The following is a 25,049-nucleotide window of genomic DNA, read 5'->3' on the forward strand; positions in this document are numbered from 1 at the left end:
TCTCACTGTTCTTTCTTTGCAAGAGAACATTATGTGCCACTTTTTTTTACATTGACAAATACACACAAAAGATCACCCCTCACGTTCCCATCATCACAGCTAAATCTGTGCTACACTCTGACGTAAGCTAAGATTACATTAGCCTTAGCTAAAGGAAAGCAATCTCAGACTCCAATGGACTTTAGAGGATTGAACATTGGAATCTACATTTAGAAAAATCCACCAACATATTTTTAATAATTTTTAATTTCTTAGAGGCAATAGCTTGATGAAGTTTGAGGTAGCTTAACTATGGCTAAGGCTAAAAAAGATTACATTGGCCCCAGCTTGCTGATGGCTTAGCCTTTTTCTACAGTGGAATTCAGAGGATTTGCTCTTTAAATATATTAAATTCTATAGTCAATGTTACACTGTTAAACATAAATATGTCCTATATTTATGGAGCTAGACAGAGATACATTTTTTCCTACATCAATGACAGTCCTTAAATGTCTATCAGTCTTATCTGTTGAATCTATCTTATCTATTTCTTGATCTATCTATATAATCTATATCTCTTTCTTTCTCTCTCCATCAGATCTCCCTCACAGAGCATCTGAAGCAGCTGACAGATGCTCACAGAGACTTTGGCCTTCTGCACGGTGAGTCAAACCGATACAAATGTGCTCTGCATGCATTCGCACAGTTGACAGTTGACGAGATACTCAAGAGGTTGCGTGTGTGCAAAAAGAGATAAGACAAAATGTGTTAGACAAAACGAGGCGCCCGCCTCCTGACAGCATCTCACTCAGCGGCTCACTCGATAAGTGACGTGTTCGCGCGAGAGAAAGTGACACAGTGCTCGACTGTCATCAGGTCACTGAATCACTGAATAAGTGATGAGAGGGAGTGAGCATAAAGACTGACACTCATTTGGCTGCTCAATGAGCCCATGATGGCGTATTGATCTGTTTATGCGACTTTTTTTTTTCCTGGTTTTATCACCAAATCCCAATATGGCCCAGCAATTAATCCGATACTGAGGAACTGAGCCATATCACAATCACATATTGATGAGAGCATATGGATTGAAGCACCTCATTGATTGTTGCATTATATGAAAGAGTTGCACATAGGATGCTCTCTGCAGCCACAATCCCTGTCGCCAAAGAGCTATCATCTTATCATAGCTTAGCAACCATAACAAGGCACAGCAGGCCTGCCAAGCTCTGTATATCTCACACTACTTTCTTTAGTCTTTTTACTGCCAAAACAGTTAGCATGCCGCGATAAATAGCATCATGTCAACACCAAGGAGGATATTGTTAGGAGTGAAAATTGAAGTGAACAGAACAAATAATGCATCAACATAACCATCAATCAACAGTTAAACCGTTCAAGTCTCACTTTACATATCTATTCTAGATAGTTTCACATGTGATGGCCCATTAAATTAAAGCAAATCATAAACCATGAACCTATCCTTGGCCAAGCTGTCCCTTTCCTTTAGTTAGCATTTACAAAGGGTTGTGTTATGTTGATTTAAAATCCACACAGGGACATAGTCTCAGTGATGTCTGATGTCACCCACTGGTGTGTGAAGTGTAGATTTTCTTTTTATTATTGATGGTGGTCTCTACATTGGGAATGCTGTCTCAAGCTAACTTAAAGTTGTCTTAGTAACAAGCCAAGAGCTGGAGCGGAGTCTGGCCTTAAGCCTCCTGACAAACAGCTACAACATCATTGTATGTAAAGCTTCACTTTTCTGATCTTAGTGGGGTTTGTTGAAGGGTCAATAAGAGGTCACATTTATGTAGATTTTCTTCACTAATAATTCTACTATTTACATTCCAGTGCAAGTCCAGTTTTCGCCTTCTGTCTGACAAAGTATCTGTCCTAGTGAAACAGCTGCTTTAGGTGCTCCCAAGTATCCCTGTCTTTACGTAAAAATCATAGAGGCCAATTTTACATCAACCCTCAAATTTTAGAGACCAAAGTATCTCTGAATGGATTCAACTTTGCAGATTAATTATGTAGAACAGTGCAGCACAATAAAGATGATTTTTGTCATTAAAATATGTCCACCTGGAGCAACTCATCAAACAGCTAGCTGCTTTTTCTCAACAATTCTCTTTAGCTTAATTACAGCTCATCTGCAGAGTAATTAAAAGAGCGCAGATAACAAAAGATCACAACATCACTCACGCGCTCACAGTGGTGATTAAAATTGAAGACCCACAGGGGGCTTGTGAGAACAAACTAAGGGAAGAAAGAAAGGGAAAGTGAAAGTGACACTGCAAAGACGAATGAACAAAAGTTAACTGACAGTAACACATTCGTAACAGAAAGTACATCCATAAAACATCTAGATAGCAATTAAACAAACAAGATCTGACTATCCTGTTTAGGTAAATGGAGGATGCTTTTCACACTGTCAAATCAAATCATTTCAAATGCTGCATCCAGCTTGATGATAAAGCTGTGATTCATGTAACAAGACAGGTAGGCATGGTGTCATAATACAGATGATGTGACAAAGCTTCATTAAGAAAGCACCGAGGACGTACATGTTTTTCATATCTTTCTACTACGTTGATGTACTCTGTATGTGCTCTGGCTGTTGTCCCACAATGCATCGCTCTGTTTTTAACTGCAGCTAATTTTACCCGTGGGGCACAATAACGCTTATACAGCGGGTAGTTTCAGCCAAGCTGTCTGATTGGTCAGAGACAAATTCCAACTGTGCTGACAATTCCCACAAAGCACAGCCGGCTTTAATAGTTGGTGTTGCCAACTCTTTTGGGCATAATGAGTGAGATAATTAGCAATATTTCTTGTTTTTCTGCTGTTTTTCATTATATTCCTCTGAAGAAAACCTTTCATTACACTGATGCTTTGGTATCTGCTGCGCACACATTTTGTGCTCTTTTCAAGGATGTTGATCCTGCAGTAAAAAGTGTGTGTGGAAAGTGAAATATCCTGCAGACAGTTTGAACAGTTGTGTTGACCCTTGTTTCTCTGTCTCAGCAGGATCTGTAGAGAGCCCCTTCGAGCAGGGCATCTCCCCGAACAATGTGCCCTACTACATCAAGTAAGTAGCGACCTCTGAGCTGCTATTTATAGAACCTGTCCAGCAGACTACACACATTCTGACAGGTTCATCTAGTTAGAACTACTTAACTGAAGCTGACTTGTTAACTGTCTGGTTATAATGATTGAAATGAACACAAAATGATTAATTTGAGTGTACTAACATTTTAACAAACAAAATAGAGTGTGCTTTGCATCAATACTAAATCCTAGAAAGCTCAGAAATGTCTGGAAACATCAGTTTCTTTGGTCGACTGCCAGCAGTCAGTATTCCTCTACAGCTGTGCAAACTGTTAAATTAAGAATAGTGATTGAGGACTCAGCATGAAACATTTATTGGCTCTAAGATGCTGCGCTTGTAGCTCTGTTAGGGCCTTGACCTACATCTCCATGGTGGTGGTGATCAAAATGAAAAAAAAACATTATTCCCCAATTTTATCAGCTGATGTCATTCCTCTGGGACGATGTTTGAGATAGTAGATCTGGTTCTAAACATACTCTACCGACTGTAATTTACCCTCATATCCAATCACCTCCTCTAACAGGTGACTGTAGTTGTCAGTGTGGAAGTTTTTCATTGTTTAAGCACTAAAATGAAGCCAGTTTGACACAACATTTGGGAATAATAACATGAATTTACTACTGTTGGTAAGTAAGCTGTTAAGTAATTCAACCTTACCTGATATCTATCTGTCTTGCATTTCTTCCAATAAAGAAATAATGAAATACATTACAACAAAATCTGAAACATGTTGGAGTAAAAATTCAAGAGTCATTCAAAAATATAAGAGTACCAAACTGGCTTCAGCATGCATGATGGCACAGTGCCAGAAACTTCAAATGTAGCTTTCTAAAGCCGCCCGCGTTAGCTTTCTTCAATGAAATCACCTGTTCACCTGCCGGAGTATTATACATGCTGTTATTCACACAAATAGAACTCGATGGGATTATTTCCTCACATTGTTCTTTTCAGTTTTTTTTTTTTAATCTCAACATGTAGCAGTTGGCATCCCATTGGCTTTAATGATGTTCTGTTTAAACAGTCCAGACATCCTGTTTGTAAAGAGTCACCTTTAGGATGTGAGATGCATCCTAACTGTTGTTTCATGCTGATTTTTAAAACCTCAACCTGGATGTTCTCTGTGTGTGCACTTGTCTGCTAACTGTGTTGTTTGCCTTGATTCAGCCTCTAATATTCTTTTAAGTAGCCTTTAGTTTCATATGCAGTGCGGTTCATCCTTAGCTGTATCTATCTTTGAATTCATTCAAAGGAGCACACTCAAACTCCAGGTGCATGACGGCAAACAGGATCCAAGAAAACAGAGAAGTGGCTGATGAGGGCTCTGTGTCTGTTGTTGATCTACCCAGATAATACATACTTTAAAGCTCTAGTTCTCATCTGGTCTAGCCTCAGGACCCACAACCAACTCCTTCATTAAAAATCTCAACCCAAATTTCTGATATTTTCAACCAATCAGATTTATTCATGAAAAATTCTGTAGTTTTGACCTCAGAGGGAACAAAACATGTTATTGATCAAAGGGGAAAAAAACATGTTTAAAAAGCAATTCACATACATTTTTGACACATTTGTTTCCAGGCACACATTCGCTACCCACTAAAAACGGCTCTGTGACCCACTTTTGGGTCCCGACCCACCAGTTGAGAACCACTGCTTTGAAGGACATTGAGTGTGCTGACTTTTCTGTTTTGTTGTTTTAAAGTACGTCTTGAAGGAGTACGTTTATTTAATGTATATCTCTTGTTGAACTTCTTTATTCATACTGCTTAGCAGTACAAAATAAATCCTTTAACATCATTAGCTCAATGTAAAAACAGGATTCATTGTCACACTTTTTGTCCTGTATTAGTGCAAGTCAGTTGAAATGCTGATGCTGAATGACCCCCTTGGGTTAGTTCCATATTAGTTTTTGCTCTGCTCTGTCTTGTCCTCCTGCTGACGACGACATAAATGATCTCAACTAGGAAAAAAAACATGTATATTAAAAACTTGTAAACAATATTTCTCAAAACTGCCAGCTATCCCAGATGTTTAATAAACCTTTTGTCGTTTGTTTCCATAGACATCTTGGTTAGACAAAAATGAGGACATTATTTTCTTCTGTCTGGAAACATGCTTGTCGAGCAGTTGAGTCCCTGCTCATTCTGCGGTGTTGGCTGCTCATCAGCACATAGCAGAAGTTCTGGAGGTGGGCTGTGTTAGCAGCACAGTAGTAAGCACAGTCTTACAACTTCTACCTCGGCGCTGCAGGGTGCACAAAACAGTCGTCTCACTGTTGGTGACTTGGTTCAAATAAGTCATTTCACTGAGTTAAACATGAGAGTAAATGGTCCTACTTATCTGGGAATATTGTATTGATATGTGTCGGTTATTTTTGACAGCTGAAAGAAGATGTCCTAAAGAGTAAAGCTATAATAAATATTCAACCTCAGGTGATTTAGGCACCTCAGTATTTAGATGATTTGAAAGCTAGGCTAACAGACAGGGAGCTAGCTAGTTTGAAGATATTGTTTCCCTTGTCAATAACTCTTTATTAGTGAAAAATGTTAGCTGTTGTCTTAAGCATCATTAGCCATCCATGTCAGATGAACATATTTTATGCATGCTGGCCTTAGTCCTGTATTTGCTTCATTGTTACTATGGCTACAACAGCTGCTGATCAGCAAAAGTACCATTGACGTAGCTCATTATCTCACATTCCTAACTCATTGGTCAGAATAACCCCACAGTGTGATTGGTCAACCTTACTTCCTGTTTCTCGTGCAGAGAGCTCATAGACTAAGATGGAGCGGCTTGGTAATCAGTGACTAGCAGTGTGGTTTGTTTGAGTTAACACTTAAAGTCCGGATGTGAGAGAGATCGATGCATGTAACTGGCACTACATGCTTGGTTGCTCTCAGGAGTTTTTTTTTGTAATTTGCAAGATTTTAACTCTTGATATGGCGTGGAATTAACTGTGAATGAGAGAAACGCTTTCAACTGAGAGAAAGAAGGGAGGAGGCGGAAGGAGGGAGGGAAAGAGAAGTGACAGATTCTCCTCTCCACATGCAGTGAGAAAGCTGGACCTGACCAGATGACCGAGATCCTGTGAGTGCCAGCTGACAACACACACACACACACACACACACACACACACACACACACACACACACACACACACACACACACCTGAGTACACACATAATCTGCCTTCACTGTACACAGCATGCATACACACAGTGGATTTGTATCCAGCAGACACTGGATTAGTATCAAACATGTGCATATCACCACACAAACATACACAATGTGGCCAAAGGTATGGGAACACCAAATCATTACACTTAGAACAGATTAGATAGAAATGTACAGAATATAATTTCTTTCTGGATTAATAAAGTCTATTTTTTATCTGTATGTCTTTATGGATTACACACTGTTATTTTCCTTGAAGGAACATTGCACCCATGTAACATCCATATTATGTGAAGGTCACTTAGTCATGAGAGTTCATAAGCCATAGGATGTATAATGTCTTCTGTTCCAACAGCGGAGCTTTCTTGAACTCTGAAAAAATAACCCCAATGACATCATAGTGATGTAAGCAGTGTTATCCCAGCTTGTGTTTTACACTACAATTTAAGAACCTTCACTACAAATTGGAGTTGTGTGTTGGGGCGCTGGTTTAGCTCCATCAGTAGAGTTGGCGCCCCATATACAGAGGCTACAGTCCTCGACAAATTGGTCCTGGTTCGGCCACGACCCTTTGATGCATGGCTATCCAACTCTCTTTTCCCCATATTTCCTGTCACACACACACACGCAAGGAAGTGTGGAGTCTTAAAGATGTGGGTCATTACTACACGTATAGGGTGATCAAAATATATATCATGTGCATTGTGATTAGTCTAGGATCCAGTGTTTTAGGAGTTATCCCAGCCTCTAAAGCTTTCATTTAGATCATTATTTTTATATCTGTATCCACATGCTGTAGTCCACATTCTTATGGAAGTGCAAAACTACATCACTGGTGTAGGCCTTTTACAGACGAGAACTGCATACTTCTACCCCTGCAAGATCATGACTGAGGTTTACCACTTATGTTGGGCAGTAAGGCCTGACTCACCATTAGTTTTCCAGGTCATTACATTTCTGTTTGATTGGGTTGTGCAGTCCAGTCATGTGCCACTGCAATAAACGGATCGCACAAAGTTTGGAGCATGCTGTTTCAAAAATGCTGTTCAGTATGTTTGATTAGAACAGAGGAGCAAAACCGATTTTGCAATGTTTCATATTGTGTCCGCATACTTTTGGCCAGATTGTTTCCATGCACACTATGCATGCTTCACACACTGCAGCAGGGACTATGCAAACACACTATACACCCAGTGGACACACTTAATAACACACCCACGCTTTGTCTCATGCATACAAACACACTCACAAACACATTCAGGGCACAGTGCGACAACATATGGCCGACCAACTGCTTCTTGAGCACGATCACAAGTCTACTTCTGGAGATGATCTCCACAAACCTGCGACATACACCTTGGCCACCCCACACACACACACACTTTGCACACAGCCCCCCCCCCCCACAGAGCTATACCCGAGTTTAAATAACCACTTATGTGAATAAATTCAGCCTCTAAAAGACGTCTGACAGCTTAAAATCAGTCATCGAAAATTGTTGAAGGCATCACTCTCTGTCCTCTTCCTCGGCCTCAATCTCTCATTGTCCCTCGGCTACAAACACACACACCTACACACACTCAGGTATAAAAGCATACTTTTGTGGAGGGATCAAATAACAGTTGAGACTTGCCTATAAATTACAGGCTGCTCTGCTGTCTTTGCTGGTGCAACATAGCCTACATTTCTCAAGCCTTGAACACTGATTCCCAAAGCAAAGATATCCCCCTCCTCCTCTTGCTCCCCTCTCTCTCTCTTTCTTCCTGTCTCTCCTGTAGGCCTGGTAAAATCAATCAGTACCTTTTTCTCTCTACTTCTCCACCTCTTTTTTTTGTTGTATCTCCCTATTTCCTATTTACCTGACTTTCTTCTTTTCTACCCTCTCTCTTCCTTGGCCTTGAATGATAGAGATTGTGTCTTGAAAAGCAAAAGACCTCCTCCTCTCTCTCTCTCTCTCTCTCTCTCTCTCTCTCTCTCTCTCTCTCTCTCTCTCTCTCTCTCTCTCTCTCGCTCGTCAGGGAGGTGAAAAACCTCCTCGGATGGTGTCGAGGTTCCTTTGCTTTCAGAAACAGCGGGATGGGGGGAAGGGAGGCAGAGACAGGGAGCCTGAGCTCCGCCTCGTCTAGCTGGGGTTTGGCAAGTTTCCTAGAAGCAGATAGGACTATACAGGAAAGTAGTGGTTTATTTCAAAATAAAAGCATCATGTGGATTAAATAATTTTGTAACAGGTAAAGCAGAACAAACATTCAGCATGTTCAGTTAAATCGCACACAAAATAGCCCTTGTCATGTTAATTCATACTATGAAACAGTGATACGTGTTTATCCCATAGACTGTACTAAACATGGACATTTTTAGTGATGCCACTCATCGGTTTCTGAAGCCCGATGATTGTGGAGCTGAGGCCGGTCTGAAGATATAATGTGATATAAAGCTAATTATGCAAAATTATGCTTTGAGACCAAAACTGTTTTCTGTACCATGCTTTATTTCTGCTGTAAAAATGGACATGTTAATGGCACCTAATGGAAATGTATTGGTTTTTAGAGCCAGCCTTGAGTGGCCACTCAGGACTGCAGGTTTTTGCACTTATGCATTGGCTTCATTTTTCAACACCAGAGGTTGCTGCTTTTATTATTTACATATTTGGTTTGTAAACTTGAGTCTATTTATGTCTGAAACTCAGATAAAAAGTACTTCATTAACTTTCTTTCTAAAGGATGTTTGATGGTATATCTATGGAAATTAGCATCTTCATTATGACTGCATGAAAGGAAAACATTGTTACACAATATGTAACAAAAGAAATTTGTCCACACCAAAAAATGTCCACTTTAATTCACAGCATGAACACTTCTCTGCCAGACTGGGGGTAAGGCGGGGGTCCTCAGGCAGGCTGTGATGTAAAAAGGAGAGTGAAGCAGAGTCTGACACTATACTGATAATTATGACTATAATGACAGTTTTTAATTGTATATCAATGCTACATATTATTGGATGTATTCACAGTAAAAACAGCTGTGAAACAGCATCTGTCCAATAGGAGTATAGCAGCTTTCTCTCGAAGGCTTTTATTTTGAAGCAATAAGCGGAAGTGATTTTTTTGTTAAATCTGGTTCAATTGATCCTCGTGTCTTGCTGGCCAGTCAGCCTCTGCAACTCACCGCTACCACTCGTAGAGGAACACACACCGACACACACATACACACACACACACACATACACACACACACACGTAGACTGCACACGGTAATCTCGGACGCCTCTCTCCGGTGCTAGAGGACGCTTGGTCGGACCGCGGAGGGGGTCGGGATATTGCCTCGGTGCTGCCCGCGAATCGATTCCTTTCTACCGGACGCGGAGCGCACTGATCGGCCGGCGATGCGGGAGCAGCTTCGGAAGTGAGTGCTGGGTTGGGAACGGTTTACGGTGGTGATAAATAATGGTGATGGTAATTGTGCTGGTCGTAATGCAGTAAACCCGTTCACACGGGCAACACATCGGCTGTGAAGAGAGAGGGAGAGCTGGGGCTAAGATCCCCCACACTCAGCAGAAAACACATTTAACACTCTTTATTTCAGGATATGCGCAGATACAGGCTTGTGCATGTTTTAAAATGGGGAAAAAATGTATTTAGATCTTAATTTTGAAAACGGCAAAATAGATATTGTCTCTTTTGTGCCATATCTACATTTCCATCCAAGTTGCATTTCGACTGAATGTCACCTAGCCGGTTCAAATGGCTACTTTCAGAGAGAAAAGAACAGCAATTCTGTGTAAAAGATATCTATTTCATATTAAAGGAACAGCCCATAGTGCACGAAAGGGGCAAAGGGATGATTATTTTTTCCCCCGAAAAGGCATGAAACCCATGCTATCTGGTAGCCATTGAACCCACCAGCCCCCCTTGCCTTACAGCGAATGTTAGTCGTGGTCGTTGCCGGGGAACCAGGCGCGGTGTGCGGCCACCGAGGCTCTCCGACCCGGCCGTCCCCTCCAGATACACGGACCGTGAAATTCCTTTTTCCATTAACTTTCTATGTTCTGTTTCACTGCCGTGATGGACTAAAAAGCACCACATCAAATGCGCTTAAGCAAAAACGGAGCTCGGTGCAAACCTGTGTTTATTGCCCGTATGTGTTTGATTTCAGACCGACGGGGATTTGTGTTAATGTATGCGTGTTTGTGTGTATGCGTGTGTGTGGGGTGCGTTGGCTGAGCTTTTTGCACGAGAAAAGAGCCCCGCCGAGCAGAGCAGCACTGTATCACTGTGTTGCATTCCTTCACAGTCTCTAGTCGCACACGGAGGTGCAAACACAATCACCTCCGTGCCAGCTAAGCAGCCTGTGTCCGGATCGCTGTGTTTCTGCTCCGCGTTATGTGTGTGTGTGTATATTCGCTTGTTTGTGTTTGTGTGGACAGCGTGAACAGCGTTTTTGATGCTCTGCGTTGGTCTATTTTCGGCAGGGAAATTATTTCATGTATGGGTTCAGGTGTAAATATGTGCTGTCCATCCAGCGTCCAGATCTTCTGCTGGTCAATACTATAAAGTAGGATGTGTTTGTCCTGCACTGACAACTACATGGATCCCCCATGCATGAGTGTGTGTTAGTGAGTGTGTGTGCACTTCAGGAGTTGGTGAAATGAGAGCAGAGGATGCGGGGCTTGCTGGTGCAGATTTTTGGCACCAGTGCGATGCAGGTGTGTGTGTGTTTGTGCACTGATTAAATACAGCTGATGGATAAACCCCTTAACACACACACCACAAGCACAGACACATACACACAACCCTGGATGCTGCATAGTGGTGCTGACAGGCTCAGGCATGACTCCTATGGCTTGTGTGTGTGCTGTCTTTGTATTCGGTGGAGATGATTATCAAGCAAGTAATCTGCAGTGTTTAGGGCTGAATTTCTGCATTCAGAGATGGCGATGGAAGAAAGTTTCCCACCTTTAAGCTACAGGATCGTTCTCTTGAGGGTCTTGTTTAAATGGGGCTTGCTCTGGATAATTGCACCGTTATAAATACATTGTGATATTTCTGTGTCAGCATGTGAGAACATGATCATTCAAGTGGGACTCTTCCTGAGAAACGCATTATGGCCACTAGCTGTAAGAGAAGTTTAAGATGTTATTTAAAAACATTTCTCTCAGTCCTCTGGGGATAATTAACTCTGCAAAATCCTGCAAAATGTAAAACATGAACGTCCGCCACTACAGAACAAGAGAAAAGCTGCTTCTGTTTTCTCTGCTTCAGAGATCAGACATGCAAGCTAACCAGAGCCAGCATTACTGCGGGAAAATTAATCCCATATTTCGTTTATGAAAGCAGCTTCTGTGCAGACTAGTCATCAGTTATTAGTAGGAATTCTTATCTAAGTCATTTTGTAAACCTCAAAAAGCCTCAGGCTTCATTCTTAAGAGATGATAAATGATTTATTGTTCCTAAAGAAGCCGATTTTTATTTGATGTAGAAGTTTTCATTTCCACGAGGGAGCAGTTTTTCCAAGTGTTATCTGAAATCACTTTGTTTACTTGTTTCAACCTTCTGAAGTAAAACGTATCACAAGTTTTCCCTCCTCTCTCTTTTCATGCAATTTCACATTGATTATAACAGCGAGCAGAGGCTGTGAAAACAAAACATACGCCAAAGTTCACAAAGTAAAATATGTGATGAATGAATCTGTTCCATTTGGATTCAATCAACTCTTTGTTGAGAGTTGAACCACTGTAGTGTGAGGACTATGATTCTCTCTTTGCATTAACTTTACAGCTTGCCGGGCGTCTCTTTCTGTGCATGCCATTAATAATATTTAAAACACTTGTGACAAAGCCATTGTTTCCACTGCTACACCTTCAGTTGGTACTGCAGGTAGAGCTAATGAGCTGCAGCACTGGGCTGTTACTGATTGTGTTGATTCATGATGTCTTTTTTCAGGTCTGTTAATGAAAGCAGAAAAACAAAAGTAATGTACTTAAAAAGCTATATTGCTGTCCAAAAAGGCCTTTACAGAAATATATTCAGTTGAGAATCTTAACTGAATTTATAAAAATAAAAAAAAATTACCTCCACACATCTAGATTATATATAAAAACACTCCACTTTGAATAACTGTTTGTGTCAGATATGAAGTCATATTTCTTCATTATGAGGCTGGCCCAAGTACTCCCTAGCAGACAAATGGCGAATTCATCCACCCCTGAAAATAGTCCCTAAAAACTCTCTCCTCCTGTTTGAGAAACCTGTCGTGACAAACTGTAGTGGAAAGCCGATTTATAGGATTTCACAGCCTTTTATATCAAAATAATGTGTAAAACTAACAATAAGTGTGTTGCTTTTTTTTTGAGGTTTTATTCTAAATTCATTTAAGTAGGAATCGATGGGCCTGTGGCAAAGAAGAACAGGGATGTCAGATAGTGTTTCACAATCTTCCAGGAGGACTATCAAAGAAAACATCTTACAGATAAGTTAAGATGCAAAAGAACAATAAACTTATAATGTTTCTTAACTTCTAAACCTGATTAATGTGCCGAAAAACAACAAAGCAGACAAATCCAGTTATCTTCTGGCTCTCTGTGATCCCTCAGGTTTTGCTGGTGCTTTCAGGTTCGCTCTCACAAACAGCTTCCTCTCATATCCAGCTCATGAATATGGCTTTCGTGCTTTTTAGGTCGCTTTCTCTCTTACGCACATTACACCCCTGAAGGCCATTGTCTGAGCTCATTCAGATGCCTGGTGTGCAGGAAATGTTCTGTCGGGGCTCACTCTCAATGATAGGCAGAGGAAGACGTCCCCATCGCCCATAAACCACCTTTAATCATTCATCCAAGAGCCATAATTGACTGCAGCGAGAAGTGACACTCGCGTCTCTGTGCGGATCCATTATTTAAAACGCCTATCTGTCACTGCCTCAATAAGCTATTCAGCTGCCTCTTAACTGCAATATGTAGCATTGTGTGTCGGCACGTGTGTGGGAGTTTGTGTGATTGTGTGAACACACGTGTATGTGTGTGTAATCGCCGTCAAAGAATGACTGCAGTTCAACTCAACTTTAAATTATACCCCGCTGAGGGATGTCTTTTAGTCCTGGGAGGGGGAAAAAAAAACAGGCGTTAAGAAATAACAAGATCAGATTGAGCACAGAGTGAACAAGAAGTACTGACGAGCAGCAGGACTCTTTGAAATGCAGAACTATACAAATGTAGCCAATGAATAACATACATCCAAAACCAGACTGCTGACAAGGATATAATCGAACACAATTTTTTTTTTAATCCTTAAAGGAAAGCTCAATGCATTTTCCTAGCCCAGTGTGACGTCTGCAACTCTTTTCTCTCCAAGTAACAGTCCAAAACCCTCAAACTCTTCATTTACCGTCTTCAAATCCAACGCTAGAATGATCAGTGTTGGCATTTCTGCTCTAAGAAGACAAATAACTACATAGTTGCAAATGAGCTTTCTTTTAATCTCCCAGTTAATGGAACATCACCGCTAGACATTCAATGTAGTTGAAATACTTCTGTAGCTCTAAGGATGATTTATTATAATTTAAAGGCTCCTCTGACTTTTCTTGCCACATCATCATCATCAGCATGATTGTGTAAACAACAAAGAAAACCCACACATAATTATTTGAAGTTGATTGTGTTTTTGGTCAGTGTTTTTCCGCTCTTTCATCTAAACATGTTGGTTTAAAGTGCTCTCGTCTCTGCTGGTTTCTCTCCTCTCTCTTGTTAAGAGAAGGCGGGTGGGGGATACTCTCCCCTTCCTCGTTAGCTTCAATCAGATCGCCCTCGAGCAAGGCAGCGAATCCCCGACTGCTGTGCCAGAGCCTCTCTGTGTGCAGCACTTTATCTTTTGACAGTTTACGATGCATTATCAACACTTTGGTTTGTCCCGGGGCCATGATACATTTTCTGAGGAGATGGTGTCAGCTTTCAAAGAGCATAAAAAAAGAGTCAAAACTAAAAGATGCTTGATTGCTGCAGGCCACCATTGATATATGGCTGTTCGGTTGTCTTTTCTGTTCATTAATCCCAATGGGACATCTGCTGGGAAGCAGTTCGGACTGCAGTTGTGGAGTTTGTTGACATATTGGAACAATTGTCAGGTTGTTCGGTGTGCGCTGCTGCTGCTGCTGCTGCTGCTGTTAGAAAGAAAATCCTCCTCTTCCAAACAAATAGCTGCTTTCCTGTAAGAGGCAGAGGCTGCAGTGGGTGGTGGAGACAGATAAGGTGTTCAGGACAGGTGGGTGGTGTGGCAGAGATGGGTGCAGTTAATTTGAGGGTTGAAGCTAATGCAATAGTGAGGTGTAATGCAGTACTTCATTGGTCCCTAAAGGGGAATTCTCTTTCAGCTTCCCTTCACTCAGTGCAGGAAAGGAGATAGAAAAACACCCCTTGAAACGGGCAGATGAAGCGTCCTGTTCAAGGACACATAAGCAGGGAGGGGGTGGCCCTCAGTCAAACTAAGTTGAGCATCAAAAAGCATCACATTAAATGCCCTGTTTAGCCTTTTTTATATTAAAAGTATTTTATGAGAAGATAGATACATGGCTATGTTTCAAGTTCCCCTTAAATTCTTCTTGAAAGAAGGTAGACGTCATGGCTTTAGAAATACAATCAGAGAGAGAGACTAAAGTCAGCCTTAAAAATCTAGTATCTGAGTATAAAAACACTATTATAGTGAAGTGAAAAATAGATTTTAAGGTACACATACTGGGAGGTTTTGCAGAAAAGGTGCTGTTTGTACAAAAGGTCTTCTAGGGTGAGGGAACAGAGTGACAATTATTTGTTTCCTTTATTGGTAAAACCACAAGAGGTCCTAAAAGGTTTGGTCAGACATTTGTCATATCTGAGCTTTTTAGAATAAGCGTATTCCAGCAACCATGAACAGACACACTGCTCCCAAACTGATGCCAGACTGGAGCTGTGAATTGGCAAGGAACAGGCAAGAATCTGTCAATACAATATTTAACAGAACAGAGGGGAAGCAATTCAATGTACTACAACCAAAGCAATACTGTTTGATGCAATAAGGATAGCAGGAGCTGTGTTGTATTCACTATAGTCCAAGAACATAGCATGTTTTAATCCACAGTCACGTCCTCTTTATCTTGATGTGTATTTGTATTATACATGAAGTACAGTGAGTCCAAAAAGTTCTTTGTGTCATGCTTTGTTTAATGTGAAGTAGCATCAGACAGTACTTGCACCAGTCTTTGTCTCTGAAGTCAGACTCTACAATGAAACTGGTGAGGTGCAAATATAGTTTGAAGTGTTATGTGTAAGCCTGCGTGGTGATATAGATCCTGGATCAATTATGTTGATTTATTAAGTCTGAGACTTACTGAAGGTTAAGACTTCTCCCCAAGGACCTCATTTAGAGAACATTATGTCAATTTCAATACAGTTATGTAAGATAACGTCAGACTTCACTCTGGCGTCGATCTGAAATGAACCTCTGATATTTCAACATTTAGATTTTCAGGCTGCAGCAGAATACACTGGGAGTTCAAAAGAATTTTAGATAATACAGAGCATACAAACCAAATACAGTATCTATTGTTTTCTTGTCCAGGAGGACCCCCGGCTCAATAAATCAGCCTCTGCTTTCACAGGAAGACGTATTGTACTGCGACTCATCGATTGGCTCTTGATCCCCGGTTTGAGACTCTGGGACTCACCTCAGTTATAAGAGAGAAAAGAAATGCATCTTATTACTGTTTGCTTCTGAGCAGCTGATGTAAACAGCTGCAAGTTACCTGTCCCGCTGAAGGACACCGGTGAGCTGAAGTAGAACACTTCTCAGTCAGGAGCCCACATCTCAGAGCCTCTGCAGCGCTTTGGATGAAAGCAGCTGCGTGTTTCATGCTGCACGGTTATTAGAAGCATTTGTCCGAGTGGCTCGGAGCAGCAAGCCGACGCCGAGCTGAGTGACTGAGCTACTGTTTGCACAGACTCTGAGCTTAGAGGATTTTTAAGTAGCTCTTCACCATGGGACCCTTCTCCTCATTATCAGGAGTGGGAGTGTGGGAGAGAGGCAGGAGAGAGAAAAACAAGGGCAATGCAGGGGGAAATAACAGCATATGGATTATTATTTGTCTGCCTTTCAGACAAAGGTTAACTGCAGGTGCGCTTATGTGTGACCAACTCGACATGTGTGCTTTTAACAAGCTGGGCAGGGTTGCATTTGTGCACCAACACGCCTCTGGCTGGAATTATAAAACAGACGAGAGTGCTCTGTGTGTGAAGGATCGCTCAGCAGCACTGTATTTTAAACAGCTCTGCTATTTTTTAGCTGTTTGTTTTGTTCCCTATAAAGTTACCGCTTTATTTGCACTCTTCCACAACACCCACTGTGTTCAGTGTTCGCCGCCCACTAACACACCGACGGTCCACATGTATATAAGCCTGATCATACACACCTGGACTGCAGATATGGGAAACTGGGTTTTGTTTTCCCTCCTGCAAATCTTCACTGAAGATTTTCTGCAGCTCATTTCCACCCTCATGTCAATGACAAAATGGCTCTAATATTTCATTCTAACTGGCTCTGAATGGCCATTTAACTGTCCTATTTTTAACTTAATGGCCAGAGCGACACTGCTGTCCTGATTGACACATTGTCTTAAATAAGAAGCCACTCAGCTTTTGTATTGCAGCTAGCTAAACGCCTTTATTAACCATCAGACATATAAAGTGGAGCGCGCTAGGCTCAGTTTCTTTAAATTTCAATGTTCTGTCTCCTGTGAAGGACTTTTCAAATATTTAATGTGCTCTGAACAAAAAACACCTAATTGCTTAGCTGGTTAGACATGTGGCTTCCATTAGCTTTATGTAAACAGGCAGCTGGCACATTAGCATCACATATACAGCAGCATCTATCTGACAGCACTTCACAGTCCTATTTATTGTGGCAGAGACTATTTCAGACACTTATTTCTTCAGCACTTTGTTAATAATGCAGCTGGATTAAGCCGTCCAGAATTTCTCTTATCATGTTCACACAACAATTATTAAAACAGCAGCTAAGTGGAACTAATGAGCAGGGAAATCGGCGCTTTACTTTACAGTTAGCATAATTAGTTTCTGCAGCCATTTAAGTCGAGTTTGAATGTTTTCTAGATGCCATTTCAATTCAGAGTGGGAGTTTAAAGATTGCACAAAATGCAAATTGGAGCTCAGATCACGACACTTGGCGGGGATTAAACAGGAAATGTTTGGATGACATGTGGAGAGAGTTGGCTTTAGAACAACCGCAGCGAAATACTGTCACCATATTTCAGGAAATAAGCAACAACTATTGCAACAGTGAAGTTTCACTGTATCTGAACAGCATCTACACTTAACGACTCACAATAACAGAACGTATACCTCCCACTCATTGTTTGTTTATTGCACATGAATCGGTCAGCTGATCGGTATCGGCTCATTTTACCACAGATATGTGCCGAAATTATCTCAAGCAATTCATTATAGATCCATTGTGCTATATTGATTACTACAAACATCATCACTCTCCAGAGTGTGGAGCAGTGATGCACGTACTGAGCACTTACTTTCCAGTTGAGTGACCATCTTCATTACACTGTTTGTCTTTTCCACAGGTGTTGGATAACTGCATTTGAGGGATCAACACAATAAATGTGTCTAAACATATCTATGGCGCTTGATGTTCTGAAATGATCTATAAAATATCAGGAGTGCTGGTTTCCCGCTGCACCAGTATGAAAAGTAGCTTACTGGCTTTGTAATGTGTGGACATTTAATCTCTTTCTTTATTATGTCTTTTATTTTATGGATTGATGACACAGCACATACTGTTCCCATTCCAGTAAACTGCACAATGATGGTAGGAAGAGTCGGGGGCTGATTTGGGCGAAGCTGCTCATTTTTTGCCTCATGCATGTGAAGTAGCGTCACTAAAGCATGCTACAATTCTACAATTCATACAATACATCAGAGAGTAAGTACAACACAAGCAAGGATCTAGAAAAAATGGAACAATGTCAGTAAGAGCAAACGATCAGCTTTGAGTCTGATTGGACACACAGGTGCTGACAGGAAGTGACCAGAGGCAAAGCACAACATTGACTGCAGTTCTTGAGAGCTCTAATCAGTATAGAAACCATCTTATAAGTCGTCGTTATCAAACAAAAACCATCGTCATTAACATCATCATCATCAATAATATGGAGAGCATCATCATTAAGTTAGTAGGTATTCATGAAAGAGTTCATGCTGGGAAAAATAAACGTGTTGTTACTTTCGTAAAGGTGTCATCTCATGAATGTGTTCAGCATGTTTCCTTTGACAGCCTCATTGTTCTGCTTGTCCTTTCAGAAAGTCAAATGTTGGCAGAATTCTTTTTTTTTTTTTTTGCACCGATTCACAACAAGTCAACTTGGCTAATTAGTTCTGACCCATGAGCAGAGCGTGATCAGGATCCACACACAACGTGTAGGACAAACCTCTGTGTGTGGTTTAGTAATAATAAGAGTTCAAGACCCCGAACAGGAATAGACCATTGTAGTGAGTATTGTAAATACACGATCGTCAGTGCAGTTGTGAAGCTTAAATCATTCACACAAACTGCCTTTTCAGTCGATCTGTTCGCCTCCAACACACACACAACCACACGGGCGAGTCCCCTGTGAGTGGCGAGCAGCAGTCACGAGGAGGAGAATGTGTGAGGGGAGAATGACACAGCAACCATCCATCTCTCTCTTTTTTTTTTTTTTCTTCTTCTTCATTCCTCTCTCTTCCTCTCCGTGGCGGTGATGCAGGGAGGATGGGAGTCCGTGTGCTTTGGTGCCACAGTGGGTTGTTATTTTCTAAGATTATGAGACAGAGAGGGGGAAGCGCACAAGCAACAGGATTAATGTCATAGTGTGGGATTTTGGGAAAGCTGATCTAATTCATGAGCGACTGAGATTCATTTTAGTGAACCCAAAAGGACTTTCAATCTCGTTTTGGTTATTTATGACGGCACAATCTCTGCTATGAGTGTGCAGTTTATACGCTGGCTTTTACACATCCCTCCATGAAAACCTTATCCTTAGGTTTTTACTGGACAAAACCAGTGATCGATATGATGTGGTTTCTACAGGTTTCAGAGCACCACTATGATTTAAAATGTGAGCTGATGACTTTATCTAAAGTGACAATGGAACATGACTTCAAATTATAGATGAAAGTTTTGTTTGACATAGAAGTCAAGAGAAGGGATTCCAGAGGACCCCCCACAGAGCAGAACTTCTGACGAGGACCCCCACCCTCTTACAGGACTTCCTTGTACATTATGATGGCAAATATACAAAATGAAACATACAACTACTTAACATATTCATTAATAATGAATAATCTCTCATCATTTCTGTTGTAGGCCCCAAGCTGAAAAACTACCATACCCAAAATTGGGTTGAAATCAGTGTGGCCATTTTTAAAGATGATTTTTTTTTTTTGGCTTTTCATGCCTTTTTATTAAAAGGACAGGATAATGGCTAGAGTTGGGAATAGGGACGAGAGAGAGGGGAATGACATGCAACAAATGGCTGAGGGAGAGAGTCGAATCCCAGGCTGCAGCTTCCAGGGCTACAGTCTTTGTACATGGGACGCGAGGTTTAACCAATGAACTTCACCTGCACTCAGGTGTGGCCATTATCTGGAGTTTACTCAACATTAGTTGAAACATGAGAAAATTAGCGTTGTGATTGCACAAATGATAGCATCAGCCCGTTAGCCTCTAGTTTCAAGCACCATTGTGTCTAAATAATGGTTAATAATATTTGTAGCTTTTATTGCAGGTACTGTTAGAATCTGGACTGGTGTTACAGTCAAGCTATTATAAGATCATTCAGACACAAAATAACCTGTTGGGTTCAAATGACTTTCTGCAATGGATGAAACTCAAAGGTAATATTTTAGTGATCAAGACCAACTCATTATCTGACCATTCTGTCTCTTTTTGTCCCTCTCCAGCCACCAGACCCAGACAACATGTTGGGATCATCCCAAGATGGCCGAGCTGTACCAGTCTCTGGGTAAGTTTCTCTTTCTGTGGAGATTGAATCCTCACCATGTGTCATGTGACATTAGGAGGCTCGACTGTTCTGTCACTTCATTACACCGTTAACAGAACAATATTAAACTGCTTTGTTCTCATTGTTTGTTCAGCCGACCTGAACAATGTTCGATTCTCGGCGTACCGAACAGCCATGAAGCTCAGACGTCTGCAGAAGGCTCTCTGCTGTAAGTACTTCAGAAGTGTCTATATACACTTTACATGAGCTTTATTTCCCTCTGCTGAATGTGTGTCACAAAGGAATCTCACTTCAAGTGTACTTATGTCTTATCAAAAGTGTTTCTTTCATTGTGTTCCAGCCCTCCTACACTCCTCCTGCATTCTTTCTCTTCCTCAGACTCTTGTCTTTTCTTCTTCTTATTTTCCCTCCATTATTTATCTTCTCTTGTTCTCTTGCATCCTTAGTTATTTTTCCTCTCTCTCTCTCTGTGTGTGTGTGTGTGTGTGTGTGTGTGTGTGTGTGTGTGTGTGTGTGTGTGTGTGTGTGTGTGTGTGTGTGTGTGTGTGTGTGTGTGTGTGTGTGTGTGTGTGTGTGTGTGTGTGTGTGTGTGTGTGTGTGTGTGTGTGTGTGTGTGTGTGTGTGTGTGTGTGTGTGTGTGTGTGTGTGTGTGTGTGTGTGTGTGTGTGTGTGTGTGTGTGTGTGTGTGTGTGTGTGTGTGTGTGTGTGTGTGTGTGTGTGTGTGTGTGTGTGTGTCTCTCTAAGCGGAGAGTCTGTGGAGTGTGAGCCGCCTACAAGCTGTTATATGCGTGATATGTTTAAAGGCGTATTGCTGAGTGTATAGCACAAGAGGGCTATTCATGTTATGGAGGCTTTCTAAAAATAAACAAATTGAACGGGTTTATTTATAAATGTTGGCCGATACTTTGTGGTTGTTATTTTGTTTCTCTTTAACCCTTTGCTAACATATTACGTTGTAGTTAGTTATTACACCTGTTCTTGTTGTTCTTTACCACATCATTTATTTCATTTTCACCTCTTTATATCTTCTCTTTGATGTTTATTGACATGTCTTGAGTGTGACTGTCTCCTGCTGTGCAGCATGTTGTACGTTCTTGAGAGGAGAAAACAGAAAAAGCAGATACTCAGCCAGTTTCACACAATTCACAAGAAAGCAGACTTACAGGAAGAGAGTGTCTGAAACTTCAAACTGGTAGCTTCTCATCAGAGCTCAAACATATATTTTTTGCCAGTAACAATGTCCGATTTCATTCCTTGATCCTGTGAACTGAAGTTGTAGGTTTGTAGATCATCCCTTTGAGTTGAAATGTAGTTTTTCCTTCGGCTGTCTTATTCACCATGCCAGCATTATTTGAGTGTTTTGGACTTTCCTCACTAGTAACACACCTCTCACCCCACTCTGGCTGTCCTTTAGTGGACTCAATGAATAATAAAGATGAATAATGTGATTCTTTATTGATCCCTGGAGTGAAGTCGTCTTCTCACTTCCGTCCTTGAACAGCACCGAGCCCAAGGACACTTTGAACACGGAGGGTTTGAACACAGCTTGAAGGACAGCGTGAGCTCAGCAGCAGAACACGCTTTCTCCTCAGCTATGTATTAACTAACCACCCCTCTCTCTCTCTCTCTTTCTGTGTGGACAGTGGACCTGCTGAGCATGCCGATGGCGTGCGAGGTGTTCGAGCAGCACGGCCTGAAGCAGAACGAGCAGCTGCTGGACATCTCCCAGCTGGTCACCTGTCTGACCAGCATGTATCAGCGGCTGGAGCAGAGCCACTCGCACCTGGTCAACGTCCCGCTGTGTGTGGACATGTGCCTCAACTGGCTGCTCAACGTCTATGACACGTACGTGTAGCGTGACACACACACACACACACACACACACACACGTCTCATTATATTGCTGAGGTCCTCTAATGGCTTGCCTTCTTGTTCGATAGTGGTCGCACCGGGAAGATCCGAACTCTGTCATTCAAGACTGGAATCATCTCACTCTGCAAGGCTCACCTAGAGGATAAATACAGATGTGAGTGACACACACGAGCGCCTGCTGTTTGGTTTGGTGAATGTGTGAAGCGGATGGATGGAGCAGGATCTTTTATAATGAGCGGTTGTGATAACACGCTCCAGCCAATAGCATCGGAGCTCCCGTCCCTCTGACACCGCTCAGCCAATCACAATGTGGCATGAAAACAACACGTATCCATGAAATCATATCTTGGTCTTGGTACTGCATGATGTGAACACACAGCACTTTCAGCAGCAGGCAGATGGTGTGGGAGTGTTTTAACAGACAATTAGTGCAAAACAAATAATATGAACAATCATAGTTTGTGGAAGCTCTTTGTATTGCTGCATTAATTACATTTTTTTCTGACACAATCCAGCTGTTTCTCACATAATTAATGTTACCGTCATGTGCTAATTAATGATATACAGAAATGGAATGCATTTGAAGAAAACTTTTCCATGCATTAAAGCTGAAAGTTGGAAAATGAGCGAAGAAGCAGATTAATGAGATCAACCGCGGAGAAGTCTCTCACGCCATGTGTCAGAAAACTGAGTTATAACCAAACCCTCCTGTGTGCTTCTTTTGATAGAGCCCAGATGTATCAGATGTGTTCCTGCCTAGAGAAAGCAGGGGTTGCAGATTCATATGCATATTTTTTCAAATTTCAATCATGGTTCAGTTTTGCTGAAGCTCACTTTGCACTGCCTCATTTAAATGAATCACCCAAAATATAAGCAAAAAGACGGGCACAGGCAACTTCAAGGTCAGGAAAATACCAAACTAAACCTCCCTGTCTGTCCACACCCATCATTCTCTCTTTGCACCGTCCTTGTCCTGAATATTTTGTCCTGTCCCCCATCCTCCCTCTCCTCTCCTCCCTGCAGTTCTGTTCAGACAGGTTGCCAGCGCGACAGGTTTCTGTGACCAACGCCGCCTTGGCCTGCTCCTCCACGACTCCATCCAGATCCCCCGGCAGCTCGGCGAGGTCGCCTCCTTCGGCGGCTCCAACATCGAGCCCTCTGTCCGCAGCTGCTTCCAGTTTGTAAGTGACACGCCCTCACACAGACACACACAAAGTCCAAGCAGTCTAGTTTGACTTTCTACAGATTCATATTCAGCTATATAATGAATGTATTTACTAAAAATAGATTCAAGGCTATCACATGCTGCATTTGCTTACATTCTTATCAGCAGGGATGCCTCAGGCTCCTCCCCCTGAGGCTCCGAGTGTGTGTTTACATCAGTTTGAATCAGGTTTATTTATAGAAAGAGACTGGACTGTCACAAAGAGCTTTGCAGGAAATAAAGGGCAAAACATCAATAAAACCCGGGATAATAAAAAGAAAGTGCATCACAGACTCCTGTAAACGGGGACTGGGGGTGTGTGTGTTTGTTTCTGTGTGTGTGAACTTCAGCATCAGGCAGGAAGAGTAAGTGAATGACAGCCTGCAGCGAATCAAACAAATGATCTCCGACAGCTGCTGAGATGTTGCTGGAATGGAAACACGTCCATTTTTATAGACAACTCTCCAACAAATAGGACAGAATGAACAGCGTATTTCTACCTGCATATGGGTGTTACAATGATTAAGTGTGTGACAGCGCTGAGAATAGGGGAGGAAGAGTCGCCCAGCTCAGTAAATCAGCAATCCCTTTTGTGCTTTTCTTTATGTTTTGGAGCGGGCAGTGCAAACGTTTGAGCCACAAAAACAAGCAGCAAATCCAGCATCCACAGGAGGATTGCAGTAATTGCTTTCTGACTGGATTATCCCTGATCTCCAGAAGATGATCCAGCATTTTCATGTCTAAAGTCCTACTTTGGACACAGAATTTAGCTCCTCTCCTCAGATGTATTCTGAAAGTAAAATCATTGTCATGTGCTCAACAAAGGCAGTATTGTGGGAATTGACTATTTTCTCAGTCTCTGCCGTCAATTTAATTATATGGTCTATATTTGAATGTGAGACTTTAGGTTGTTGTTAATGACTCGGTTAAGTTTAATCTCCAAACACCTTCGCCAAACTCATTCTCATTTCTCAAGGAGAAAACATTAAGAAAGCAAATACACCTGTAGGCCATTTCTTTTTAACTTTTTATCTTGTTCAAAGTGAAAACCTGCTGCGTATGGAAGCTAATCAGGCGTCTGTTGATGAAACAGTATAACATCCTGATCATACATATTTTGTATCACACTTAAATATTAGGACTACTTCCTGCATTAACAGGACATTGTTGTTCACTATTATCAGCTGTTGATAAAGGTGTTAGTTTTTGCCTTCCCTTTATTAGCACTATATAATTAAAGTATCCGACAAATTCAGATTTCAGACTCTTTTTCTAGTTTGCGTTTTTGCTGGAAACATCAGGAGTCAGCCACAGACTTTGTAATCAACTCATGAAGCTAAATTGTCTTTGTTGCTACAAGCGGGTAAAACCTGCCGTGACAGCTGTCATTGCTGCCGTTAAAGACGATGATTGTCAGCCACAAACCAGAAGCTATTTTTGTGGAGAGGTAAATCTGCCATCGTCATCATCGCTAACTGCATATGTGTCGTGCCAAAGCAGAGAGTTTGACAGGTGCAGTGCACATCAAAAAGTGATTTCTGGAGATAATCACAGCCCCCTGGGAATCAAAATCAGCATGCGTCACCTCCTGCCTACCTTTGGTTTTGATTGAATTGAAGATATTACGCACACACACTGATTGACAGAGCCACTAATACACACT

At 41.6% G+C, this 25,049-nt stretch overlaps 1 protein-coding gene across 2 annotated transcripts in view; it reads left to right on the plus strand.

Annotated features, from left to right (window-relative positions):
* The window catches only part of dmd (dystrophin), a 238,097-nt gene that overhangs the window by 191,244 nt on the left and 21,804 nt on the right, over positions 1 to 25,049 (plus strand). The window contains exons 66-73 of one of the 2 annotated variants that reach the window (XM_065952213.1): positions 578 to 641; positions 3,010 to 3,070; positions 6,143 to 6,178; positions 20,249 to 20,310; positions 20,444 to 20,518; positions 21,954 to 22,155; positions 22,251 to 22,336; positions 23,206 to 23,363. In XM_065952213.1, the coding sequence (XP_065808285.1) occupies positions 578 to 641; positions 3,010 to 3,070; positions 6,143 to 6,178; positions 20,249 to 20,310; positions 20,444 to 20,518; positions 21,954 to 22,155; positions 22,251 to 22,336; positions 23,206 to 23,363 (744 nt within the window). The remainder of the gene's footprint in view (positions 1 to 577; positions 642 to 3,009; positions 3,071 to 6,142; positions 6,179 to 20,248; positions 20,311 to 20,443; positions 20,519 to 21,953; positions 22,156 to 22,250; positions 22,337 to 23,205; positions 23,364 to 25,049) is intronic. The other variant, XM_065952214.1, reaches the window with a different exon arrangement.

The sequence above is a fragment of the Labrus bergylta genome, chromosome 24 (genome assembly GCF_963930695.1).
Source record: "Labrus bergylta chromosome 24, fLabBer1.1, whole genome shotgun sequence".
Classification (NCBI taxonomy): domain Eukaryota; kingdom Metazoa; phylum Chordata; class Actinopteri; order Labriformes; family Labridae; genus Labrus; species Labrus bergylta.